This window comes from Chanodichthys erythropterus, chromosome 13, assembly GCF_024489055.1.
Source record: "Chanodichthys erythropterus isolate Z2021 chromosome 13, ASM2448905v1, whole genome shotgun sequence".
Classification (NCBI taxonomy): Eukaryota; Metazoa; Chordata; class Actinopteri; order Cypriniformes; family Xenocyprididae; genus Chanodichthys; species Chanodichthys erythropterus.
Genome location: NC_090233.1, coordinates 19,114,029 through 19,137,275, shown reverse-complemented (window position 1 = coordinate 19,137,275; position 23,247 = coordinate 19,114,029). Strand labels below are relative to the sequence as shown.

General features: G+C 35.4%; 1 protein-coding gene across 5 annotated transcripts in view; it reads left to right on the top strand.

The window, feature by feature from the left end:
- gak (cyclin G associated kinase) overlaps positions 1-23,247 on the top strand; it is a 60,378-nt gene that overhangs the window by 6,394 nt on the left and 30,737 nt on the right. For 3 of the 5 annotated variants that reach the window (XM_067408349.1, XM_067408345.1, XM_067408344.1), the window contains exons 2-12: positions 1,298-1,359; positions 2,126-2,185; positions 4,432-4,546; positions 5,830-5,972; positions 6,594-6,719; positions 7,670-7,759; positions 11,206-11,341; positions 11,458-11,570; positions 12,015-12,065; positions 15,457-15,532; positions 22,219-22,339. In XM_067408349.1, coding sequence (XP_067264450.1) covers positions 1,298-1,359; positions 2,126-2,185; positions 4,432-4,546; positions 5,830-5,972; positions 6,594-6,719; positions 7,670-7,759; positions 11,206-11,341; positions 11,458-11,570; positions 12,015-12,065; positions 15,457-15,532; positions 22,219-22,339 — 1,093 coding nt within the window. The remainder of the gene's footprint in view (positions 1-1,297; positions 1,360-2,125; positions 2,186-4,431; positions 4,547-5,829; positions 5,973-6,593; positions 6,720-7,669; positions 7,760-11,205; positions 11,342-11,457; positions 11,571-12,014; positions 12,066-15,456; positions 15,533-22,218; positions 22,340-23,247) is intronic. The other 2 variants (XM_067408348.1, XM_067408346.1) reach the window with 1 other exon arrangement.

Below are 23,247 nucleotides of genomic sequence, written 5' to 3'. Positions count from 1 at the left end.
ATTACTTAATAGTTAGTATTAACCAATTGCCAAATATGATAAGTATTGCCAAGTATTAGGGAGATGATAACCTGATAATAGATTTTGATCAATATTCACACTTTCCTACTTTTAAATATTTACACTTTTCAGGAATTAAAGGATGAAAATTACCCCAAGATTTACTCACCCTCAAGCCATCCTAGGTGTATATGACTTTCTTCTTTCTGATGAACACAGTCGAAGTTATATTAATAAATATCCTGATGCATCCGAGCTTTATAATGGTAGTAAGTGTTATCAAATGAGCATGAGCTGAGGAAAGTGTCTCCATTCACATCCATCCATCATAAACGTGCTCCACTCGGCTCCGGGGAGTTAAGAGTTATGAAGTAAAATATCTAGCTTCCGCCAGACCGCCTTCCATCATATTCAATGTACGAAGAAAGCAGTTCAAAAAGCTTACACTACGTCCTACGCCTTCCCTATTCAGTTTACGGAAAAAGCTTAACTGAGCCAACGCCAGTTTACACTTTCTTCGTAACTTGAATACAGGCAGTCTGATGGAATGTAGATATTTTACTTCACAACTTGTTAAATATGGATATTTTTTTTAACAAACGGATCGCTTCACTTCACAAGGCTTTTATTAACTGTGTGGAGTACACGTTTATGATGGATGGAAGTGGATGGAAGCACTTGAGCTCATACTTGTTGATCCAGCTCACTGCAATTATTAAGCTCAGCTGCGTCAGGATTTTTATATAACTCAATATAAGCAAGCTTGGGATAATTTTCATTTGAAAGTGAACTAATCCTTTAATTCAATATTAGGTCAACTGATCAATTGTAAATTAATTTGTAGTATTTCCTCCACAGCGCTGACTCTTGGTGAAATGTTGTGTAAAATGGATGCTTGCGCTGTGCAATGAGACAAAGATCATATCAGTGATTCATTAATGTTGTCTTGTGTCATTGCTGCAGTCGTAATGAGTTTATCCTTTCTTTTTCCATTTGTTGAATAATAACTGCTGAAGGCAGATGTTTTTCTGTGTGAATGTTACACATTTACTCTGGAATACTGACTCATTCATTTACTTCTATAGTGCTGCTGACTCTCATGTGCCACCCAAAAAAAAGTTTCTTTGCTGTTTATAGAATAGTCTACTTGTCTTTTTGTAAATCAGTCTGTCTCACGTCCTGTTTATGCCACAATTCCAAGTCAGCACAAAAATCTGCCAAAATCTAATTCAGACTGGTGTCATCACAGTGAACATAAAATAAACCTAATGATGAAAAATGTTCCCTCTCTTTATAGGTGGATATGCGTTTGTGTATGAAGCCCAGGATTTGGGCAGCAGTAAGGACTATGCACTCAAGGTATGATGATCTCATCACACATAAAATGTCTTGACATTCAGATTGTTTCACATAGCCTCAGTAGAATTAGTATTGAATGCCATTATATGTACTAATGAAGTTAAATATGCTATCATACATAGCAGTGAATGAATTAACGTGTTTTCAAAGAGCAATATTTAACCACCTGGAGAATTTTTTTTAAATCTTTATTATGGCTTTTTTTTGCCATTTATGATCATATAACAGTGTTGTTATTGTAAACCTAAGCTATTAAAACTTTTAAAAATCTTTGGTAATTGAAATGAAGCTCAAGTAAAATAAATATTAGACAAACTGAAACATAAATTAGAAATGTTTTCTCAGCAATTAACTGAAATAAATTGGCTATGAAATTTAGCTAATACTAAAATTAATATAAAACTTAAATAAAAAATACATTAAAGCTACAATTTTATATTAAAATAATAAAAGTGACAAATAATAATAACAAAATTACTAAAACTTTAAAATATGTGATAGTGTAAAATATAAAAATATTAGTATATAAATAATACTGAAATAACATTTCCATAAAACAACTCTTAAAAAACATCATCCATTTGTCTCAAGTACATAACATATACACAAAATGAGGAAATTCACTTTAGAGACAATTATTTGCCCTGATATTTTAAGCATTTGGGGCATTTTTGTCACTATTTCTGGTCATTTTGCCTTTTGCCAACAGTTTTTAAAAAAGATTTAAAATTCCTTTTAATGTATTTGTTTGTATGTTTGTGTGCAGAGACTTCTCTCCCATGAAGAGGAAAAGAGCAAAGCCATCATTCAGGAAGTCTGCTTCATGGTAATTATTAACTGTCTTTAACTGTTAAATGTATGAATGTTTCGCTTATCATTATTACATATCTATCTTATAGGAGATATGCTTATCTCATTATTATAGGATCTATAACTAACACAGATGGCTCTCTAACTGCCGCCATACTATAAAACTGGCTCCTATTCTCTGTCTCAACCATATTTTCAACTATTGTTTTCAATGTATTCAAAATCAATATTTTGATTGCGGACAGCTTCTTCACCAGATCCATCATCAAGTGACACTGACACTAATATTTGATTGCAGTACAGTACTTGCTCTGCAGTAAATCGCTGAGCCATTTCAAGTTTTGCCCGTGATAGTAGTATATTCTTTTGTTTTCTGCCTGCGGTAATTATGAGTGAAGCATCACATCATCATTTTGTATCAGACATTGCTACCTTCTAGGGGTGGTGAAAAAAATCGATTATTGATTAATCGCGAGTATGTTATGGACGAGTATGAATCGATTATTAAATTTTCAAAAATCGATTTTTTATTTATTTATTATTTTTTTTTTTTTGCATTATTTTATTTTGTAAAAAATGTTATACCGGGAGTTGAACGTCACGAACGCGCCCAGTTCCAGTTAGCAAGCGCGTGTAACGGCAGCCAGAGCAGGTGTGTAAAATGGAAGAACCAGGAACGAGCAACCAACCGATCCACCCAGCCAGGGGCGGACTGGCCATCTGTGTGATCTGGAGAATCACAGAACGGCCGGTACTCCAGGATGGCCGGCGGGCCGGCCCACCACCCACCGCCACGCACGCAGTCATCATCTGTTTTTTTCCCCCACTAATCTGTTTCACACTCCAGTACTGTAGGGGGCAGCAATGCACCTTTAAGTTGGATGCCAGCTGCACTGGCCGTGGCCGCCAAGTAAGCAGCAAAGACGTTAGATCAGTGGTCTCAAACTGCCGGCCCGCAACTGATCTCAAAAATAAAACATAATCCGGCCCGCTAAATTATTCTTATTCTTATTCTCTAGTTGCTACCTGTCTGATATGCAAAGAAAAAGGCGCCGTTCTAAGGGGCATTCACATATCGCGTCCGCGCCGCATTCTCCTTTCCAATGCGCTTTCGCTCCAGTGGCGTCTGTCGTTGCTATGCAACCATGAGCCGCGCTCTCAATCGCTTCTATTATGAGCGCGCCTGCCTAAATTACAGTAAAAGCACTCGACTTTAAGTCACAAGCGCCGATTTAAACCACCGAAACTTTTTCTTTACCTTGACATGTTTCGACTGCAACCTGCAGTCTTCCTCCACCTGAACACATTGTCTTTCTAGAAGAAAATTGTCCAATTTCTACAGTATGTTGGTTCTGATCTACTTCCTAAAGGAAATAAGCCTTTCATTTATTTGTTATTGTTTAGTTCAACTTGATGAGTCACAACACAATGTGATGTATTCATTTCTGTGTTCTACAGAACATAAGCTACATACAAATAATTCTGAAGTTATAACTACAAGACACAGAAAGTGCTTTGAGTTGTTGTTACTCAATGAAAGAGTTAAGTAATTCAGTAGCTGACTTTTTTTTTAATACTGCAATCACTTTGTAGTGTATTTTCGTTTACTGTTGTGAAATGGAAAATCAATAATCGCTAATCGAGAATAGTTAATAATCGAAAATCGACTGTAATCGAATCGGGACTTCAATAATCGTAATCGAATCGAATCGGGAAATCAGACAGATTAACCACCCCTACTACCTTCAAGAGTAAAGGTGAATTGCACTTATCGAGTCAACAGAGATTCAATTATTGTTGCGCAGAAAAAAAATATACTTGCACTATTACGTACCTCGGGTCGCTAGTGACCCTATACACTTTTTACAAAAAATTAATTAGAAAAACAATCTTTCATAATTTTATTTTTTTCTTGATATATTGTTTATAATGAGTAGATTGAGGAATACTAATAAGGTTGATGTCTAACTTTTAAAAAATGAACGAGGTGGAGGGTAGTGAATGATGTCCCGGGGTCGATAAAGACCCAAGGTATGCATTTTAGGATTAATTTAACAAGTAAAGTACATTATCACACAATGTCCTTACTATGCATGGTTTTTTCATACCTAGTTAGGCAAAGATGCTGCTGGCCAAAGCATCTCTTGCATTTTTCTGTCACCAGTTTGTAAAAAAAATAAAAATAAATTACCCAGCATTACCCAGTAAATCTTTCTAAAAGCTATAGGATGCCTGATTTGCTTCTCCATGTACTCTGTGTAGAAAAAGCTGTCTGGTCACCCGAATGTCGTGCAGTTCTGCTCTGCTGCGTCCATCAGTAAAGAAGAGTCGGACACGGGCCAGGCTGAGTTCCTCATCCTCACGGAGCTCTGTAGAGGTACGAACACATCATCGCAAACACAGTGCTGGGCTCTCGTTTATCAAAAAAAAAAAAAAAAAAAGATAGAAAAAGCCTTCTTAATGGCAAATTTATTTATCAGTCACACTTTAATTTGTTTTATTGTTATTTGCAGGTATCAGCTAGCATAATTTCATTTTTGTATCTCAATTTTTTTATTTTAAATATACAAATATTTATAATATAAATATACAAAATTGCAATTTTTATACCTTTTTATAGAAACACTTTTTTCTCTGCATTTCTCCTGTTCTATCGTTTGCTAGTCTAGTTGTCAAATAAATACAGCATTGTATATTATGAATATTGTTAACTTTTTGACAAATTGCTTTTGTTCCTCTTTTGTAAAGCGTCTGCTAAATGCATAAATGTTAAAGGTGCTGATTTTTCAAAAATGCTGTTGAAAGCGTATCGGACCGAGCTCCACAACAGATATTTAGCCAATCAGCAGTAGGGGGTGTGTCCACTCATGATGGGGGAGGTGAGAGAGTGAGCAAGAGGGAGATTTGAAGAAAGACTTTAGAAAGAGAGATGGCTGAAAGACATTACAAAAGAGAAAAAGTCAGGAATATCACTGGAAAAAGGAGGGTTAAGATCAGGCAAGAGCTTTAGGACCCGCGGTAATATTAGAAAAGATTTCCAGCGCTAGAGAGAACTAAGCAGGAGGGCCTGAAAACAGATGCAGAGATTGCATTGTTTCTGCTCCATATGTTGGTAAAATTGGTTTTGAGTGTGTGCTGCTGGCGATTAACAATGAACTCTTGCTTGTAGATACTCTTGTGTACTGCATGTTCATTTTTTGTGCTTCCTTGTTGTTCATTCATCATCTTTGGTTCATTTTTCATGAAGTATTATTTTATTTTGCTTCGCTTCCGCTATGATAAGAGACACTCTGGCACTCTTATGTGTTCTTGCACTTTTTGTGCGGCGCAGTGAAAGGAGTGTATGAATTTCAAATATGAACCATTTTCAACAACAATCATTTTGAGAAATCGCATACTGCACCTTTAATGTAAGAAGATCTTGCCATTAATCATGATTTAACTGACAGCCCTGTAGCACAGTTTAGTTTTAGTTACTGGATGTTCTCTGTGCATTTAAACTCATATCTTGGTAAAAGGAAAAAGATGTTGTTGTTTTTTTATAAACGTGAAAGGGAAACTCTTCACTGGCTTAACACATTCTACTCTCTCCTTCTGACTTTGTGGAACTGGTGTCGGTTTCCTGTGTTCATGTTGACCTCCACCCTCTGTTTCCTGCAGGCCAGCTGGTTGATTTTGTGAAGAAGGTGGAGCAGAAAGGGCCCATGTCATGTGACACAGTGCTGAAGATCTTTTACCAATCATGCCGTGCTGTGCAGCACATGCACAAACAGTCTCCACCAATCATACACCGTGACTTGAAGGTGAGGCTCCTCCCTCTTTCAGTCTGCAGGCTAAATCCTTGCATAATGATTTATTTACAGAACATCAAAGTAAGATATTAACAAAGAAGGGTTTATTTATTAGATAACATGTAATAGGACTTATTAAAGCAGTAGGGTGAATCTCTTGGAAACATTTCACTTAAAAAAATCAAAAGAAAAAAATCAAACAAATGTTTTCATGACTGTTAATTTCACTTACATTGTCCATTTTATTTTATAATAATAATAATAATAATAATAATAATAATATATTTTTATTACATTTTAATTTTTTATACAATTGTTTTTATATATTCTCCGCAGATAATTTTTATTACTGTATTTTTTGTTTATTATTAATTTTATAAATGTAATTTTTATATATATATAATGTGTTTGTGTGTATGTATATGTGTTTATATATGTGTTTTAATCTAAATATACATTATGCAGTACAATGAATACTATCATATATATATATATATATATATATAAAAGCACAGTAACACATGGCCTTAGGTGACTTACTGCTGTAATAAATTTGCACAACAATGTGTCTTTTCTCATTTGACCTGTGCCAAATGATCAAGTACATAGTCTGATGACATTTCTTCATTGTAGATCGAGAATTTGTTGATCAGTCACCAGGGCACCATGAAGCTGTGTGACTTTGGCAGCGCCACTACCGTGGCACATTACCCAGACTACAGTTGGTCTGCTCACAAGAGATCAATGGTGGAAGATGAGGTAAAAAATGCAAAAAATTATCTTCTCCAAGAGCCCTTCCATTTTGCCATCATTTTGATTGTGATTCATGGATTGTCACAATAATTGTGGAAATGATTACATAGCCAGAGAGAGATATTTTGCAGTGATTGTATTAAAATCTCTGGCTATTTCCCTTGGAAGCATTCACTGATTTAATTGTTTTGTTAATTCAATTAGTTTGTTTGGTTTCTGGTCCTCTTAAATCAGTTATTTGTAGTATATTGAAAGCCCGCCATTTCTCTATGCATGAACGTCTGTTTGTGCTTCTTCAGTTGAACTGCATTTTTGTAAGAACTCAACGAGGACCGATTTTTAGCGTTTTACAATCTTCTAGCAAAGTTTTTTTTTTTTTCTTGTAGTGTTTAGTTTTGTAGACATAGACATTCTGTTATGTAGTGGAATATAAGAATTAATACTTTTATCCCACAAAGATGCATTTTTTTTTTTTTGCAATAAAGACATTAATGTTAAATAAAACTAAAAGCTGAACCTTTTATTCATCAAAGAATACTGAAAAAAATATATTGTGGTTTCCATAAAAATATTAAAAGACTGTTTTCAATATTGATAATAATTTGAAATGTTTCTTGAGCAGCAAATCAGCATATTAGAATGATTTCTAAAGGATCATGTGACACTGAAGAGGAATGATGAGTAATGATGCTGAAAATTCAGCTTTGATCACAGGAATAAATTCCATTTTAAAATGTATTCAAACATATTCAAATATTTCACAGTATTCTGATCCAAATAATGCAGCCTTGGTGAGCATAAGAGACTTTTTTCAAAAACATAAAAAAAAACAAGTTTTGAAGGCCCATTTATTTATCATAAATTATTTATCTGAATCCACACATGCACATCTTTTAACATGAAAGCCGACTGAATTATAAATGATTTCTCTAACTTATTCTCTGTTTATCTCTCAGATCACTAGAAACACGACTCCAGCATACAGGACACCAGAGATGATCGACCTGTATTCTAACTACCCAATAAATGAGAAGCAAGACATATGGGTGAGTTAGTTTATGAGTAAGTATAGTTATAAGCAGACCCAGGTAAACATTTTTTGGAGGGAAATCCTGCAGAATTCTTGTAATGGCTAGAAAAATAAGAAGGCTGAAAAGGAAAGTTGATTTAGAGATGAATCAAGTTGATGCAAAGTTTTAAAGATCAAGTTTTTAATGTTGTTTATATGTCTTTGTGGTGGTGTTTTTAATATGCTTTATGACAAACCATGTGCAAATACCATTGCTGAGTATTTTCTCCTTAACTGCAGTGGGAAAAAAACAGAGTCTCAAAAACATGGTTTGAAATCGTAATCGTGAAATCTTACATCACAAACTACCTTGTAACCAATCACGTCTTTAGCATATCATTAACTATGCTGCAAAGCAAGGGAGTCACGAGTAGCCGGGTTATCCCTGTACATTTTTCTCTTGATTTGAAAAATCGGGTACATTTAGCAATATAGCAGGTGAATTATGTATGATGTAGCCTATATAGGCCTTTTTCACAAGAATTGGAAAACACGTGACGCAGGGTAAAGTTAGTTCCGCTATGCTTCTACGGCTATTAGATTGATATGCTCTTTTCTCAAATATCGCTTCTTACCTGTTCTGTTTTGTCTGTTTTCCAAGTTGCTGTTGTATAATCTACAAAGAAATTATTTTGTACTTGTTTGTAGCTTATACAGCCACTCAGACCGTTGCTCGAATTTACCGGCTGGTATATTACCAGCTGTCATACAGTAAAGGCTACGCAGCTCATTCAGCAATTTCCCCAATCGTATCATGCACGACGTACACTATTTAAATAATTCAGTCATTAAAAAAATGAACTCCCAATATATTCTTTAATGGGGGATATAAAGTCGTGAGATAGCCTACACAATATTGACGTGAGTTTAATACGTTTAAAAAATATATAGCATGTTAATCTCATATGGCATATCAGAGGATCAGACTTGCCTGATAAGGGAGCTGCCAGCTGATCACTTCCCCAGCACGACACCAAAAACACTCTATAGCCTACATCCCAATGTGCATACTATCCACCCTAAATAGTACTGAATATTACACAACTATTTAGCAGAGGTGGGACCAAGTCATTGTTTTGCAAGTCACAAGTAAGTCTCGAGTCTTTGCATTCAAGTCCCAAGTCAAGTCCCGAGTCAAGACAGGCAAGTCCAAGTCAAGTTGCAAGTCCTCGAGTTTAAGATTCAAGTCTTAAACAAGTCATTAGTGCTTTTTTTATGCACAAATTAGTGCCTCAGTGTTAATTACTATATGAAATGTATACTAATTTATATCAGGAAGGCTTTAAAATATGTTAATGACTTAGTTCAATTTCATATTTATTGCGATAACATTTTCAATAAGGGCACCCATCTATCTCTGTTCAATTTAGGGATTGTTCTTACGTGTGACAAAATAAGGAAAACTATTTTATTGGTAACATATTAACAATGGCAAAATCAATGAGAGAGGAAACATGCAACATGGATGCAGACAAACTCATGAAGACAGTCATTTAAAAATGCTGTGCTACCATACTTAACACTAAGAGAGAGTCAATGTGAGTGTCTTTTTTTTACTGTCTATGAGTAATTGTAGAACATTTCTATTTCCATGGCGACGTATCAAGCGTCACGTGACACTTTTTGGGGCTACGTGCGTGTCATTTACAAAACGTAAATCCATCCATTTCTCCCGAAAGACATGAAAGTGAGTGGCTGGTGAACAGGGAGAAGACTTTATAGTTACCTATGGGCTAAAATGTGCGTTTGTTGTGGGGAAAAAAAAAACCATGTCTCAAAATTATATGTGAAAGGTTTATTATTTCCGCTTACATAGACATCAGTGTTTTTTTTTTCTTCCTCAAATTATAAATGGTTCGCTAGTACTTGTGCATTTAAATGCCTGAAAAAAAAAAAAAAAAAAATTATCTGGTTGAAAACTATCTGAACGTGTGATAATTGACAACTGACACGCACTGCTGAACGCACTCTATCGAGCGCTCTCTGGCTCAGTGCCAAACGTGCGAAAGCAGTGCTAATCAGCGCTGTGATCTTGCGTCAATGATACAGTGCTACACAGTGATTATTACAACTCTGATCTGTGGTTTTAGAAGGTAGGTCAAGTCTTTCCAAGTCACAGGGCTCAAGTCCAAGTCAAGTCGCGAGTCATTGTTGTCAAATTCTAAGTCGATTTGCAAATCATCAAATTTGAGACTCGATTCCAAGTCAAGTCCAAGTCATGCGACTCGAGTCCACAACCCTGCTATTTAGGATGGATAGTGTGCACGTTGAGATGCAGGCACTGTCTGTACAGCACATGAAGCGAGATAATGCACAGCTGCGCCAAACATACACGAATAATTTAACCAGTTTAACCGCCATCACTTCGAATTATTTATTAAATTTAGCTCTTAATGAGAGCTCTGTAGTCTCACCAATAATTCACCAAGAACATTCAAACATTTTCATGACATTTAATTCGTAAAACGACTTTGATTCCCGAGCTGGTTCTGATCGAGGCTATCTATCACTATAACCGGAAAAACTTTTACACTGCGTGGATCGTTCCGGAAGCCAAAAACCCGGAAGTGTGAAATTGGCCTATTACGATGTTATGATGAACTAAATGCCTTTCTCCACTGACTTTCTGAGTTGTTCAAAGCGTCTCTAAGGATGCTGATTTTCAGAAGGCAGCTGTCTGACTCTGAGATGGAGAACGGGAACATGTTTGTGTAACATTAGCAACACATTATTAGCTGTTTGATAATGTAGTTAAGCAAAAGGCTAATTATATTAATTATCATATTATTACTTGTAGACGACCTTGTATAATTCACTCTTCCTCTGAATCCGTTTCTGGTTCAAACATATATATCTGAATTAAACCAGTATTTTCACTTGTCATTGTGCAGCGTTTACTACAGTAAAGTTGACCGAGTGGATCTCTGAGCTGGTGTGAGTGAGTGGAGGCGGGGCTAATTTGCATATTCATGGTTTCGTGTATACTAAATGAAGCAAGGGTGAATTAAGGCACGAATAATTTTTTTTTTTCTTAAGAAAGAAATGCTTAAATATGTTACTTTGGCGATCAAAAATCATTTTTAAAGGACAAAATTATTGACTACAGGGGGACTTTAATGAAAGAATATGACAGTAAACATTTTTTGTCCAAAATGTGACGAGAAGGTATCAAATAATCAATTCTTTTTTTGTTTTTTCCAAACTAGTCGCAACAAGTGTCGCAACAAGTACATTTTGTTTGTTTCTCCAAATAGCTGTATATTAAAAAGTAAATATGTTCTGTTTGGAAGTTTTGATTGACTTTGGCGCATTAGTGTTACTTGTCACATAGCACCTGGTTAAGGTGCATTCTAACACACTATTTTTCTATCTGCAGTTATTGTTAGTTGTGTTTTTAAAGAGTGTTGTTTTTTTCCCCTGTAGGCTCTGGGCTGCATCCTTTATTTGCTTTGCTTTAAGCAGCATCCATTTGAAGAGGGAGCCAAACTCCAGATAGTAAACGGCAAATACAACATTCCACAAAATGACACCAAGTACACAGTCTTTCATCAACTCATCCGTAAGTATCCTGCAGGAGCTTAACTACATTCCCTCTTCCCAAAATCTCTCCAAATTCATACTGTCATTTTGTTCCTGAATGCAGTTGCGTGAAAAAGCCTTGTGTGTTTGTTCCAGGATCTATGTTGAAAATCGACCCAGAGGAGCGGTTGTCGATCAACGAGCTTGTTAACCAACTGCAGGAGATCGCTGCCGCCAGAAACGTCAACCCCAAATCTCCAATTACTGAGGTACTACCCGTGTGTTCTGAGGGTCTCTTAGATCAAGTCTTTCTAGTCACTAGTCATTCATAGGTTGCTAAAAATGTGATGCAAGAGTTTATAATGGTCAAACAAAATGGGTTTTATAATGGAATGACCTCTTCTGTTAATCTGCCAAGCCAACACGGTTATTATGATTTAAAAAATGGCCCAATACTGGAAGAATAATTAATTAATCAGTCAAACTGATTAATCTCAGTATTTAGTCATTTTGAGGTCATGGCGTCAACCAGTAACCATATCCTGTTTACAGTCCTGGTCACTTCATGTGATTTTACTGATCATATAGCTATCTGATTTGTTAAAATGGTTCTATTTACATTTGGCCAAATAAATGTGTCCTCGCCAAACGAATATAAATCCGATCATCAATTCCCATGCTAGTTCACATCGCTGCATTTTATTTATCATCAGCGAATTTCAAGATCAAAGACCGCAATAGGAGAGAGAGCGGCATCAACACTGGTAAGATCATTTAGTCTCAATTCATTTAATGAAGACGATTGTGTGCTGAGCGTCTGCGACTTACTTTCAGTTACATTCGTGGCAGTTTGTGCGTCTGCTTGCTGAAGAGATACTCAGCTACTCATCTCCGGTGATGCGTGTTGCAGTAGCGTTGTCATATCTGGCTATAACATGTCATATAGCCTATAACACGCTCTCATATTTGTTTTGTTTTGAATTTTGAGAGGAGTAAATATTTACATATGTGTAAATATTTTACATATGTGGTTTCAACAACCAGATGCATTTACACATGTCCTGTTTCATTTGGAATGCGTCTCAAACAACCTCCTGAAGTGGTTTGAGCGATCAGATTTAAATCCGTTTCAGAGGGCATTTACACCTGGTCTTTTCACGATCGGATAGCTATCTGATCAGAGAAAAATGCATGAAGTGACCAAATGTAAAAAAAGGCCCCAAGATGTAAGCTGGTCTTATGTCAGATATAAAAAATAACAGCATTTTTAATACATAAAGTATGTTTTCTAGTGAATTAAATATTTGAGGGAAAAAGTTTGTAAAAGCAGTACATTTCTTACAATTTACTGTGTGTGCATGTGCATTGTGTTTAATATATGTAATGTATTAATTTATATAATATTGTGTGTGTATATGTATGTATGTATGTATGTATGTATGTATTGACAGCCCTAAAAAAAAAAAATATATATATATATATATATATATATATATATATATATATATATATATATATATATATATATATATATATATATATATATATATATATTTTTTATTAGGGCTGTCAAGAAATTACAAATTTTAATCTAATTAATTACACGATGTGGAGATTATTTAATCTAATTAATCGCACATTAAATTTGGTTGAGAAATTACTCCCAAAAAATAGTTTAAAGCCATTATTGTGCTAAATGAGAAAAACGTCAAATAGACATTACAAAAAAGTAGCTTTAGGAAAAAAGTATTTTATTTGATTTAACATAGAATTTGTTAAACTAACTTTTAGGCTGCAACGGCCATGAGGGTAAGTACATGTTGACAGAATTTTATTTTTTGGGTGACCTATACCTTTACTTTTTTTATTAATATGGATTTTTTTTTATATAAATGAAATGATAATCTAAATAAGAAACTAAAGTCATTCATTCATTCATTCATTCATTCATTCATTCATTCATTCATTCATTCATTCATTCATTCAACTATTCTGGTCTGGCTTTATAGGTAATATTTTCATTGGCAAAATTGAGCAGAAGCAGATAATATTGTGTCTAAAATATAACACAATATTACTGATTTTATACAGCAGTTCAATAAATAAGTTATCACATTTGCGCTATTCTGGACAAAAACATAACTAACATGATATAAATATGAGACGACAACTCATACAGGAGGGCATTTTTGGCCTAATATCTTGAATTTTTTTTTTACGTATCCATTTTTTATGTCTTTATGTAAATATATAATTTGTGTTATTATTTATTAATATTCAACATTTTATATTTATTTATTTATAAAACAGTTAGTTCCTGTTAGGGCTGACAAGTTCCCTGATTACCGCTAAATCGCCATCACCTGCTTTCAATCGCCATCACCTGCTTTCATTTGAAAGCAGGTGATGGCGATTTAGCGGTAATCATGGAACCGGCTTTACTGACGAAATGCACGTGACAGTCGCATGCGATATATCGGTCAGGCCTAGTTCCTGTCCTTGATTCTGATTCGTCAATAGCTGTGTTTTATTCACGATAAAACACGACTATGACCGCTTCACCCAGTGGTTCTGTGTATCACTACACAACACCCTTAGCAACCTCTCTTAGCAACGTAAACTGTTTGTTCTCAATTGATATTGTTCACTGAAGCTTACTGTATTATGTAGAAGAGTATTGCGAGAAAGAGATCGAGTGAGTGAGTTTATTACCTGCATTCAGATTTAGCATTTTCCTTCAGGTCAGTCCTATGTTCAGGTCTCTTCAATGTAAAAGTCTTCGCTACTGACTGACACACTCATTAAGACAATCTTTGCCGCCATCTAATGGCGTAATAATGTAACTTCTGTTGATGTTCACGGTCAGGGACTATTTTTTCCAGCGGAAGGAAGGCTTTTAGTTAAAGTTTACTTCATAAAAGTTGCATTAATACATATTTTTGGCTTTAATATTTGTATTGTGTGGTAACTGTATTATAAAAGCAATAAGGTACTCAAGGCTAGTGCTGTATCCGCTTTGCGTCGTGCCTAACAACGCTCTTATTCACGATACAGCACAGCCCCTCGTACCTTATTGCTTATATATGTGTGTGTATTTGGTGTTGTTATAATACATGATAATGCACGATACACATCATATTACATATATAAATACATATATTACACAAATATTAATATTAATATATTTGGTATAAAATAATATATAATTTGCAATCATTCAATTATTGCAAGTAGTATATGTATATATGTGAAATCAAAAATCGCCCTCTTGGCTATTTATTAACCAGCATGAGCCATTGAAAAACGCACTATGATCTACCACTACTGACAATTCATCTTGATTTTAGTAACCTCTCTTTCGGAGCTCCTGTTTGATCACCAGACTGGTTTGGTTGGTTGAATGAGACTCTTTTGGTGCTTCATTTGACACAGACCCTTCATTCTTTCACACTTATACACACACACACACCCGCAGAGCCGAGCAGAGTCCCACATACTGATCGCAACTCTCTGAAGGGCCATTTAGAGACACCGCTGCACTCTTCCTTTCTTGTTCTGTCCTTTCCTTTCCTCCCTCCCTCCATGACCTGGAGACAAAGGAGCATCTCATCCCTCTTTTTTTCTCTGACCTAATGGCCACTGATCTCACTACATAAGACAGAAACAGGACTGGTAAACAAGTAGGACAAGAAAAGGATTGGGCTGTTCCAGCCATGTTTGGTCGAAGAACAACTGATGTGGACTAACAAATCATCAGTTCTTGGATTAATAATTATGCATGTGTATGATCTAGTTAAGAGCATCCATACAGTTTTTGTATGAGTGTTTGCATACAGAAATCAGTGTTATGCTATGTGCACACATGGTGGAGAGGGCGGCTTTAGATGTATCTGATCTGGGTTAAGAAGGGGTTTCTCTCTGGATTAAACTGATTACCACCAACAGCCAGAAGCAGAGAGACACACAGAGCCTGCAGCGATTAAGTCGACTTGATGTACTGCAATCATTGAATAGCGTTCAGATCCATGAGTATTCTGGAGTCTGGTGTCTTGCTTTTCTCCTGATGTGTGTGTGCATCGGACAGTTGTCCAGATGAGTCTGTTAAGTTCTTACTACTGTCTGAAGTCTGTGTATGACGGCTATGAATCCCTACAGCTCCTGGAGCAGAACGGAGGTTTCGGGAACAACAGTGCACAACTTCCTTCTCAGATCAACAACATACACAATGCTGGTGAGTTCTGCATTCAACTCATTCTTTTATGAGCAAGGCTTTTTCTTTGTAGGTTTCTGTAGATTTGACATGTGGCTTCCTTATTCAAATGTCATTCTTTCTTTGTAATTGATGTGATCTGTTCTCTGGAGGGATTTCACACTACCTTAGTAACATACTGAGTAAAGGTGAACAGTAACAGTGAAGACCGTGCTGTTTGATCTTATCCTGTCATAGGATCTGTTGATATACTGACATCCTGTGTTTACATGCATTACATTTTGCAAGTTTCTCCTTATTTTCTAAAGCCGTTTTGCATTTTTAGTTCTGTAACATGCATATAGTTTTCATTATTTATTATGGTTGGTTGATTGGTTGGTTGTTGTTTTTTTTATTAATGTTTATTTGTTTCTTATTTATTTTAGTAAATGTTATTTTTTCTTAATTGTTAGTTATAATTATTTTTGTTAGATATTATTGTTTGATTGGTTAGTTATTTTTTGGTTTGTTTGTTTATGAGTGTTTATTTTTTTTGTTAAAGTTTGTTTCTTTAGTTGGTCTTGTTGGTTGGACAGTTATGTTTTATTCGTATTTGTTGCTTTTAGTTTAGGTTTAGTTTTTTTAATGATCATTTGAGTTATTATTAGTTATTGTTATTAGTTACTATTGGTTAGTTTTTCTTTAGTTTATTAATGTTCGTTTGTTATTTTTTTACTTACACTATTTAACTTTATTTACTTTTTGGTTATCAATTTTTGTTTGTTAGTCATTTAGTTATTTGTATTGTTTCATTGGTTAGTCTTGATGGTTGGTTCGTTATTTTTTTTTATTCATTTGTTGGTTAGTTCTTAGTTTTCGCATTGTTACTTGTTACTTTGTTACTTATTTTGGTTTTGTTATTTTTTATTTTTTGTTAATATGTTATTGTTATTGTTATTCAATATTAGTTGTTTGGTTAGGTATTTTTTGGTTTTTTTAATGTTTTATTTTTGTAGTCACATGTTATAACTTTTAAGTTATTGTTTGGTTTGTTAATTATTGTTAGTTTTTTAGTTATTTTTGGTTGTTTCTTTAGTTAATCTTGTTGCTTGTTTGATTAGTTATTTTTTGATTGTGTGTTAATGGTTTGGTTTAGTTATAACCTGCTTTGAAATATTTCATCGCCGATAAACCTTGCTCTTTGTGAGTGCTTGTGTAGAGTAAAACTATTAGCCTCTACAAATGGTAACACGCAGAGTATAATAATGTGGACAAGTAATATCCGGAACAGCTGTACATTTTGTTAAACTGCTAAAAAGCTCTTAATGCTGCGCATTAATGTATTCAGGAACTGTCTGAGTTGTGTAAACAATGATTTCTGGCTTTAGACCCACCAGCTTTTGTGATAATGAGAAGTACTTGGTTTGTGAGAGATTCACATCAAAGGGTATAGGAAATTTTACAGGATACAGCTGCATCAGTCATGTAATTATACTTTTGTTAAAACCACACACACAGTTTGAATGAGCTCTTCACGACACCTTCGAGTTCATAAGTGTGACTTTTCACCTGACGAAAATTCTCTCACACACACACACACACACACGCACAAATGCATTTAAGTGCTTATACATAAAGCTCATACCTGCTTACACCACTAGACTTAACAGGGATCTGAGACGTTTTTCATACTATAGGGTGCTGCTAGTTAACTTCAACAGCCGTGGACGGATGCATCAGTAAGAACCAACTTAATTTTGAAAATTTTGCTAAACATTATATTAACATGACGTTTCAGGAGTGTAACCCTCCACTTACCATCATGCTGCCATAATACTGTACACAAACAGATAATGCTTCGTACACACCCCTGCCCCCATATTTACCCCAAGGGATGATTTTTCTCTCTCCATGCTGTAAGAGGATTGGCCTCTAGTCACCATCTGTACCTTAAAACTTCTACATCTAAATAGCCTCTGTTATCTTTGCATATTAGTGTAGTTCACAATGTTTTGGTTGGTTTTTAATTTTGTTAATGTTAGTTAAAAATAGAGTTGTTCATTGTATGTTAATTTTAGTTATTACTGAAATTAGAATTAACTAAGATTAACAAATGCTGTTCATGTTAACTAATGTTAACACAAGTGAGACCTTATTGTAAAGTATTACCAATTATTCCTGTTTATTTATTAATAGAAGTACTTAGGCTAGTTGATTTGATGTGGTTGGTTAATTATTTATTTTATTGGTGAATGTTTGTTAGTTATTGTTTCTAGTTTAGTTTAGTTATTAGTCACTTAAGTCACTTTATAATAAGCCTCATTTCTTAACATTAACTATGAACTAACAACAATGAACTATATATATACACATGTGTGTGTATGTATATATATATATATATATGTATATTTATGCTTTCAAATGAAGCGGCATTTAATAGACAGATCCGTAGTTCACTGATAAGCCACGCAATATCGCGTTCAATATCGATATGAATCGCCGCTTCATTTGAAAGCAGGTGATGGCGATTTAGCGGTAATCAGGGAACCGGTTTTACTGACGAAATGCGCGTGACAAAAGCATTCGATATATCGCCCAGCCCTATATATATATATATATATATATATATATATATATAGTCATACATTATTTTTATATATATATAATATATATATAAACAATGTATGACTATATATATATATATATATATAATGTATGACTATATATATATATATATATATATATATATGTATGATTATATGACACACTGCAAATACACACAACGCAACCAAATACAGAAACGCACTGCAAATACTCACAACCATATATATATATATATATATATATATATATATATAAACACGCTGCAAATACTCACAATGCAACCAGACACAAATGCGCTGCAAATACGCACAATAATATATAAACACGCTGCAAATACTCACAATGCAACTAGACACAAATGCGCTGCAAATACGCACAACAATATATAAACACGCTGCAAATACTCACAATGCAACCAGACATAAATGCGCTGCAAATACGCACAGCAATATATAAACACGCTGCAAATACTCACAACGCAACCAGACACAAATGCGCTGCAAATACGCACAGCAATATATAAACACGCTGCAAATACTCACAATGCAACCAGACACAAATGCGCTGCAAATACGCACAGCAATATATAAACACGCTGCAAATACTCACAACGCAACCAGACACAAATGCGCTGCAGATACGCACAACTATATATAAACACACTGCAAATATTTGCAACCCAACCAAATACAGAAACGCACTGCAAATACTCACAACCATATATATACATATAAACACACTGCAAATACTCACAACCCAACCAAATACAGAAACGCACTGCAAATACTCACAACTATATATATATAAACACACTGCAAATATTCACAGCGCAACCAAATACAGAAACGCACTGCAAATACTCACAACTATATATATATAAACACACTGCAATTACTCACAACCCAACCAAACACAGAAACGCACTGCAAATACTCACAACTCAGGGGCGTTTCCTCCGAGTAGGCAAGGGAGGCAGTGCCTCCTCAAAAAAATAGGATGAGAAAATAATCCATATTACATATAAAACAACACAAATATTACAAATTATGACATTTAAAAAGAGCGCAAGTCACGCGTATTTCTTAAGGAACACTGCCCAACAGCGACACCCACAGGTAAAGTTACACAGAGGAGTCATGCCTCCCTTTCCTCTCATAGGAATCTATAGAAAATCATCAGAACCCTGGCGTGCGGTGGGTTTTTTGGGGGGTAATTGAGAATGAATGGGGGAAAGTCACGTGAGAGGAGGCAATGTCTCCATCGCGCTATGATTGGATGTAATTGGTTATGATTGGATATGATTGGTTTGTGCGATAAATCCCGCCTCTCGTTGACGTGCGCGTTCCGCGCGTAGGTTTGACTGAGCAAATGATGGCGTCAATCGGAAGACTAACTGAAAAGTAAGTAAACAGATCACCCAGTTAGATATATCACTACTTTATGTTACGTCAAAATCAAACTTGAAATGGACTGAAAGCATGATTACTGCGGGGTTTTTTAGTGCAATCAGCTTGGTGAAATTAAAAATGCAATTCGTGTCTGTGACAGACGGTGTTAATGGAGCATGACTGATGATCCAAAATATTCTAGGTTGACAATTAAAAAGAAAAACTGCAATAAACAAATAAAATATATTGTTTAAATTATTATTGCCTTTAGTTATTATTTTGGAATGAATGTAGAAATGATTAAAACACTTGATGCTTGATGAGATTGACTTGGTTTTGATAAATAGAACATTGCATTGTTAATGTAAAATTACAAAATAGAGTTGTATTTGGTTTCTTTTTTTCTTTTTTGATTTCCTATAAAGTAATGTTCATTTAACAAGAAAGATTTGTCAACTTTAAGAGTAATGCACATGAATTTACAATGATTCATAAAAAATAAAAAAATGTGCCTCATCTTTTCAGAGCACCACTGCATGCCACTGTCACAACTATATATAAACACACTGCAAATACAACCCAACCAAATACAGAAACGCACTGCAAATACTCACAACTATATATATAAACACACTGCAAATACTCACAGCGCAACCAAATACAGAAACTAGGGATGTCCAGATCCGATCATGTGATCGGAAATCGGGCCCGATCACGTGGTTTCAGACTCGATCGGAATCGGACGTTACCTCCCGATCAGGACTCGGATATATATGTATTAGGGGTGCAACGGTTCTCGGTATAAAAAAAAAAATATCGAACCGTACCGTATGGTTTGTTTAAAATAGCAACGTGGAAAACAGACAGAGTTCAAATAATGTACGTTTCAGTCGATGGATGCGCAAAACGTTACAACAACGATAATCAAAAAGCGTGGACAAAACAGTCACTCTTTGTAAACTGTTAACTGCGAGTGCCGTCTGCTCGTCCAGTCATTTACGCCGTCATCACCCGGGTGTTGATACAGGTGAGACCTGAACAGCACACGTTGCTATCTGTGTTTAAACTTACTCATTTAAGCCTTGCTGATTTAAACCTTCAAGAACACGACGCGAAAGAGAACTCGCAAGCGCTGTGAGAAGATTTGTGTGCGCTCATCCGAAGCGCGCACACGCTTATTCCAGTCAGCGCGCAAATACTGAGTTCTCTTTCACGTCTTGCGCTTCGGCGGACAAATTCATACAAAAATTATTTAAAAATGCCCGTCCTAGCGAGTATCCTAGCAAACATAGTCGGTTATGTCTTAAGTGAACGTATATTAGTCGAGAAAGACAGCGCATGTGTAATAGTATATGTACTGGATTGTGCATGTCTTAAAGGGAGAAAAACTATTCCTGCTGCCTGTTTTTAATGTTAAATAAAACAACAAATAACAAAGAAATCACTTACTGCTCTAGACTGAATAGTTTTTGTAACTTCAATAATGATTAATCTTTATTTATTTTATACAGTAAAGATAATATGCAGTGATATTTTATATTTGATTACTTTATCCATTTTCTGTACGTGAAAACGACTGTTAGATACCTGAAAAGCACTGTTCCTGGATCTGTTTTTTCGCTCTTCTTTATTGTTTTTCATGTATTATAGAAGTATCGGATCGGGACTCGGTATCGGCAGATACTCAAAATCAAATGACTCGGACTCGAGGGCAAAAAAACGTGATCGGGACATCCCTAACAGAAACGCACTGCAAATACTCACAACTATATATAAACACACTGCAAATACTTACAACCCAACCAAATACTGAAACACACTGCAAATACTCACAACTATATATATAGTTGTTAGTATTTGCAGTGTGTTTCTGTATTTGGTTGCGTTGTGAGTATTTGCAGCATGTGTTGTCAAACTGATAAAGATGTTTTCTTAATTTGCTGGTGTTTTTTCTATTTGCATGTATTCAGTTGCAGTGCGTTGAGCTCACTTGGCCACTGTACATTTGATATGTATGGGTTTTATCTCCTGTTACTGAATGTTTGGTTCAAATGCTAAGATGATGGTCATGTTACATAAAGCTATAGAGTATGTACGTGATGTCACCGTTGGCTGTGATTACGCCCACTGAACAGCAAAAAGACTGAGTCAATATATTTAAGGATCACTGTCTGGATCTTTGGTAAGTTGTAAGGAACACTATCGAGTCCAACCTTTAGTTTAAACTGATAATCACTTTTATTCACGTTTTTGCAGTTTCCCCTATTAAATCCAGTCCGGCTAAGGGGGGGGGGCGTGTTCCAGCGGGAAAGTGGATATGTCAATGCATACCGTCTATAGCAAGTCTGGTCAACTTTGCAGCTTTTTCTGATTAAAGGCAGCCTACTTAGACTGGAAAAGACCATCAGATGCCTATGCAGAGCTACAAACCTCAGTTTGCATGGTTTAAAATCTGTTATAACTGTGCACAAAGAATACCTTGTGTACATAGTAGTGTTTGCAAAAATCTTGAATATCATATGGCATGATCCTCATAAACTTTTTTGACTAAACTAGCCCAGTAAAATCTGATAATTTAAGAACAGTTCTTTAAGACATGTTATGAGATGATTGTGAGTCATTGCATTGAAACATTTCTTGTGTGCATATGTCAAATATATTAAGCAAAACTATTGTCCTATAAAAGCACTTTTGACAAATGTTGGCCTGCAGTTATATGCGTGTTTGAATCTCCAGGTGTGTATGACACAGACCCAGCCATGGGTGGAGGCTTCCTGGATATCCTGAAAGGAGGAACTGAAAGATTTCTCACCAACATCAAAGACACTTCCTCCAAAGTCATCCAGTCGGTGGCCAGGTGAGCAACTCATTCAGACAGCAGTAAAACACCCCTGCGGCTGTCGCACATTAACTAGTGCACACGCCTTGCTCGAGTATGTTTTGGCTTGCCTTGGTTTCGCTATGATGCATCACTTTCCGCTGAACCATTGACAGATTCAGCCGAATGAAGGAAGAGGTCGTAGTGGTGTAGTAGAGAGTACTAGTAATCTACTGGTGGTTAATCTGATATCGCCTAATCTAGCTCTCAAGCAATGCCACCCGCTGCTGACTTTGATCATGTTTTCTAAAATCTGTGCTCTATTCTTAGTATAAATAGATTCAGAGGCTTTTTTCCATGAGCGTTAGACCTCAAAAACATGCTGTCCTGACATGAAGGCTATTTAAATAGGTAGACAGAATAATTAGGAAACCTTCCTTTGGCTATATTCCAAGATGGAGGACGAAACAAGACTAGTGTTATAATTAAATAATTACATACACTGTGTTCCAAATTATTATGCGAGAGGACATATCGGTACGATTTCAGTAGAATAAACATTCAGATTTTAGTTTTTCTAAGAAAATGTTTGTTTGTTTATTTATCCATGTCTTTTTAGATAACTGGTATCAATCTCGTTTAAAATAATTTGCCAGATCTGTGGAAACCCTACTTAGAGGTTGTTCCACATTATTAAGCAAGTCACAGTTCTCATGCAATATGAGGAGGAAGAAAGATCTTTCTGAAGATGAAAAGCATGAAATGGTGCAATGTTGTGCAAAAAAGACATGAAAACAACTAATATTGTGTGAAACTGAATGGAGATTATCAAATTATCATAAGATTTGTGAGTGATTCAGAGCACAGCAGAACTCAGTCAGATAAAGGCTTATTGAGGAAAGTTCCTTTCAAAAAAATGTATTGTATTAAAAGGGCAGCTATAAAAA